This window comes from Onychomys torridus, unplaced genomic scaffold, assembly GCF_903995425.1.
Source record: "Onychomys torridus unplaced genomic scaffold, mOncTor1.1, whole genome shotgun sequence".
NCBI classification, from domain to species: domain Eukaryota; kingdom Metazoa; phylum Chordata; class Mammalia; order Rodentia; family Cricetidae; genus Onychomys; species Onychomys torridus.
Genome location: NW_023413152.1, coordinates 1 through 4,985, shown reverse-complemented (window position 1 = coordinate 4,985; position 4,985 = coordinate 1). Strand labels below are relative to the sequence as shown.

General features: G+C 50.8%; 1 protein-coding gene across 1 annotated transcript; it reads left to right on the top strand.

Moving 5' to 3' along the window:
- The first annotated feature begins 2,405 nt into the window (after nt 1-2,405).
- Nucleotides 2,406-4,976, top strand: LOC118576164 (zinc finger protein 692-like). Its single transcript, XM_036176524.1, has 6 exons — nt 2,406-2,591; nt 2,915-3,102; nt 3,317-3,348; nt 3,915-4,178; nt 4,594-4,642; nt 4,738-4,976. Exons 2-6 carry the CDS (start codon nt 2,927-2,929, stop codon nt 4,895-4,897), a joined length of 681 nt encoding a protein of 226 aa, XP_036032417.1. The 5' UTR covers nt 2,406-2,591; nt 2,915-2,926; the 3' UTR covers nt 4,898-4,976.
- Nucleotides 4,977-4,985: the final 9 nt, after the last annotated feature.

Genomic DNA, 4,985 nt, shown 5'->3' with positions numbered 1-4,985 from the left:
GAGATCCTACTGCCTCTGCCTCCCCAGTGCTGGAATTAAAAGTGTGCTCTGCTACCACCAGACAAAACTTTTTTTAAAATTCCAGATAAAAAAATTTCATTATTATTATTTTATTATTATTATTATTATTATTATTATTGAGACGGGGTCTCTCTACATAACCCTGGATATCCTGGAACTCACTATGCATATAGGGCTTGTCTTGAACTCATAGAGATCCTCCTGCCTCTGTATCCCCAGTGCTGGGATTAATGGTGTGCATCACTGTGACTGGTGACCATACCTGGCTGTAGGAGATTAAAAAAAAAAACTTAATTAAAAAAGTTATATGTGGGGGGTGGAGAGATGGCTAAGATGTTAAGAGCACTGACTGCTCTTCCAGAGGTCCTGAGTTCAATTCCCAGCAACCACATGGTGGCTCACAACCATCTGTAACGATATCTGGTGCCCTCTTCTGTCCTGCAGTCATACATGCTGTATACATAATAAATAAATCTTTAAAACAAACAAAACATTGTATGGGTATGTGTCTGGGTGTGGGTTTGTGGACAGAAGTGCTGGTGCCCTCAGAGACCAGAAGAGAGTGTTGGGGCTCCTGAGCTAGCTATGAGTGGTAGTGATCTGTCTGATGAGTGCATGGGGCCAACTCTGGTCTTCTGCAAGAGCACTTTGAACTCCCAAGTCACTCTTCCTGCTCCACGAAGACAGTCCTTTAACATTTTTGGAGACAGGGTGTCACTCTATAGCTCTGGTTGGTCTAGAACTTGATATGTTAGATCAGGCTGGCCTGCAACTCACAGAGAGCCATTTACCTTCACCTCCTAGGTGCTTGGATTAAGGTGTGCATCACCACATGTGGTGATCATCTTTGGAAATAAAAACTAATGTTTTGTATGTATGTAACATGTGTGGGCACGTGTGCTATGGCTCATGTCTGTGGAGGCCTGAGGACAACTTTGTGGAGTCCATTTTCCCCTGTTACTCTTATGTAGGTTCTAGGGATTAAACTGAGGCCTCCAGACTTTCCTCGATGAGCTACCTCACAGTCTACAATGAGGGTCTTGTACACCGAAACAAGTCTCCCCAAACATCCATGTTCTAACTACCGGAATCCGTGAAAACTGCTTTCAGTAGCAAACACTTCGCAGAGAATTGTTTGAAGCATTGAGATGGGTTACCCAAGTGGATTTGTGTTTGGAAGAGACAAAGGAAAGCTTGCCCTAAAAGGAGGCCATGTGACCTTGGAGTACAAAACTGAAGAGACATGGTTGGAAGTCAGGGGATGCTGAAGATACAGAAGGCGAGGAGAAAATTCTCCCCTCGGGCTCTCACTTGACATGTGGCCCTGTCAGCACTTTGGTGCTGGCCTTCTGACCTCCAAAACTGTAAGGAGTGAATTTCTGCAGCTGTGAGCTGTCAAGTTTGTAGTGATTTGCCATAGAAAAGCAGTCAATAGTGCAGGTGGCTTGGAGTGAGGTTTGAGCTCACTCCTGCAGCTGATCATGGTTGCTATTGTATCAGGCACTACCCTACATTCTTTGTAAGCATGAAGTGTATTAACTCAGTTAATCATGGAAGGCCAACTAGGCAGTCAAAGGAGTCTGGAATCCAAAGAGGGTAGCCAGAAACATAAACCCGGGGCCATCAATGGGTGGCCTGATTAGATCACCCCCAAAGAGCATATCTAAAACAGAGGCTTGCCAGGGCCTGAGCCTGGAACACTCCATCCTTTGGTAACAGAAGGATCCAAAGGAGAAGAAAAGCCAGCGAGGAGGGGGGAGACCAGGAGTAGGTGAAGTCAGAGAGCGGAGCTGAGGAGAAAGTGAAAGGAACGCAGTAGCAGAGGAGGGAGAGTTAAAAGTCTCCTGCAGTCTAGGGCAGAGAGGAAGCAGGATGGGCACTTCATTTAGCAACGCAGAGGTGCAGGCCTGTAATCCTGCACTTCAGATGTAGAGGCAGGAGTTCAAAGTCACCTTGGCTACATAGGAAGTTGGAGAACAGCCTAGACAACATGAAACTTTGTCTCAAGCAAAACAAAAAATAAAAACAAAAAAAATTGACCTTGGAAAGCCCCGTTGCGTTGCTTGATGGAAATAACTCCATCAGAGCCATTTGTAGATAACGCGAAGTGAAAGTCTGCATAGAATCTGGGTCACTTCCTGAAGGAATGTTGATAGTAGCAGGTTATGGGCTGCAGCTGGAGGGTGGTCTAGCGCTTCACAAAGGGCTCTAGTTGACTTCTGGCGACGGATACTGCAGCTCGCGTGTGTTTGGTGGCAATTAAGAGGCAGAGATGCTAGTAGAGAAAGGAGCATTTACAGTAGGATCCCCTGACAATCATACAGTACTAGGGCTAACTACAATTCCCGGCAGGCTGTGCGTGGGGCGCACGGAGCGCAGGGCAGGCCCCTGGCCTCCCGCTGCAAGTCCGGGCTGCTGCGTCGGACGCCAAGGGGGACGGTTTCTTCTTAAAGGAGAAACAGCAGCGGCGCGCGCGCGGTGGGCCCCGGTCTTCCCGCGGCTCTCGGAGGGAGCACGCGGGACCGGGAGGCGCACGCGCAGTCTAGGCGAAGGCGGGTTGGGGTGCGCAGGTAAGACCCTGGCGTGGGCCAGCCTGGTGCCCAGGCAGTGCTGGGTGGGCCTCCCCTGCATTGAAAGCAGTGAAGAGGCCGAGGCGCGGCTGCACGCAGACCCCACCACCCATGGACAAGGAGGATAAGTTTCCCAGTGGAGGTCTCTTGCCCCTGCCTGTGACTTCCGTACCCGGAGTGCCCACCCTGGCTCTAAGAGTAGGTGGCTGGATCCGAGAGCCTCGAGTGCTTTGGAAGCTGTGTGGTCTGGTTCCCAGTCAGTGCATCTGGAGCTGAGGCTGTGTCTGCTCGGCATGCCCCGACGGCACTACGTCCTCCCACAGGCCCGGGCGCGCATGGCCTCTCCGGTGGCAGATGCATCCCGTCGGCGGCGGGAGAAGCGTAGGCAGCTGGACGCGCGCCGCAGCAAGTGCCGCATCCGCCTGGGCGGCCACATGGAGCAGTGGTGCCTCCTCAAGGAGCGGCTGGGCTTCTCCCTGCATTCACAGCTCGCCAAGTTCCTGTTGGACCGGTTAGGGGCCAGGAGGGACTGGGGTGGGCACCTAGGCAGAGGCCCCAACTTGTTCCTATAGCCTCTGACGTCTTTTTGGGCAGGGCAGGCTGCCCCTCCCCTCACAGCCCAGCGAATGGGAGGTCCGTAGGGTTAGCCCCTAAGTGTGTGAGTGCCCGAGTGAGGGTGGTTGGCTTCCTGGGTTCTGAGCTGACCTCAAGCTCTTCTTTGGCAGGTACACTTCTTCAGGATGTGTCCTCTGTGCAGGTAGGTAAAAGATGGGAACAGGTAGTGGCGGCTCCCAGAAACTTAGGCGCCAAGAGAAGGATCAGAGGCCTTTCATGTGTTTGGGAAGAGGACGAGCCTTAAATAGCCTGGCACAGCAGCCTTTGGGAAGGGAGCTTTGTCTCAGGACCTTGGGGCGTGTGTCTAGGCCAAACCAAAACAACAAGAGCAAAAACCAAACAATACCCAAACTCTCCAGGAACTGGAGAAATGCTTGAGTGGTTAAGAGCGGGTGCTGCTCTGGCAGAGGACCCAGGTATATTTCCAGCACTCATGGCAGGGGGCTGACAACTGCCTGTAACTACAGCTGCAGGGAGATCAAACACCTCTGGCTTCCAGGAACATCTGTATTCATGTGCAACCTCCCCCCCACACACACATAAAGATAATTAAAAATAAGGTATTTTTAAAAAAGAACACTTTAAAAATGATAAGCAAGATTTGGAATGAGGTTATTTTTATGGGCTTTAGAGGATTAGGATGCTCTGAGTGGCTTTCTGAGAGAGAGGGGTTTCCAGCCTTGCATGACTGCATCATCTTACCTTCAGGTCCAGAGCCGCTGCCACACAAGGGTCTGCAGTACCTGGTGCTCCTGTCTCATAGACACAGCCGGGAGTGCAGCCTAGTGCCTGGGCTTCGGGGGCCTGGAGGTGGAGATGGGGAGCTTGTGTGGGAGTGCTCAGCAGGCCACACATTCTCCTGGGAACCTTCTTTGATTCCTACACCTTCAGAGGTGCCTAAGCAGCACCCCCTTACACACACAACTGAGAGAACCTGGTGCTCAGAGGCCAGGAGGAAGCAGGAGCCTGAAGGTGAGTAGAAAAAAAAAGGGTTGTGGAGAAAGAAAAGAGCTTTCCAGTGTTCTTTAGCTTAGAACTGGTTTATAAAGATGATTGTCTTATTTGTTAATTAATCTATTGGTTGACATAGGGTCTCATGTAGCCAAGTAGCCTTGAAGTCCTGGTCCTCTACCTCCCAAGTGCTGGAGTTACTAATAATGACCCTTTTATGCTAACAAGGAAGTCTGTCCTCACATGCATTGTTAGGTGTAGGAAGCAAAGCTGTAGTGTGATGGTATACTAACTTTGACAGAAACTAGGAATAAGGTTTAAAAGAGAATGCATTTGTAGAAAGTACCACCTAGTAAACCAGGTTACCACTGGGAAGAAACTGTTCTCAATCTTTGAGCACAGGCCTCCTTCTCTTATGACCTGCGTCTGCTAACAGGTTTGGAATGTGAGCAGCATAAAAGAACTCAAGAAACCAGGCTGTCCAGGTGAGAATGGGAGGTGAGGGACGGGACAGACCTGCACTGGGGGGTGGGGTGGGGTGTGTGGCAGTTTCTCAGGATTGTCTTTCTTGAGCTTGCAGGGGAGTAGAATCCCCATTGGAGACCTTCCCACCCCCAGGAGAGGAACAGGATGTGGAAGAAGAGGATGAGGATGAGGATGAAGAGCTGCTCAGTGATGCCAGCCCATGGACCTACAGCTCCTCCCCAGATGAGCCAGTTGGGATTGAGGGAGGATGCTGAACAGATTGAGAAAGGGGGAGGCAGCTAGCACCTTTAATTCAGAGATGTGTCAGCTGGAGGGATGGACATGTAGGGTGGGCAGGGCAGA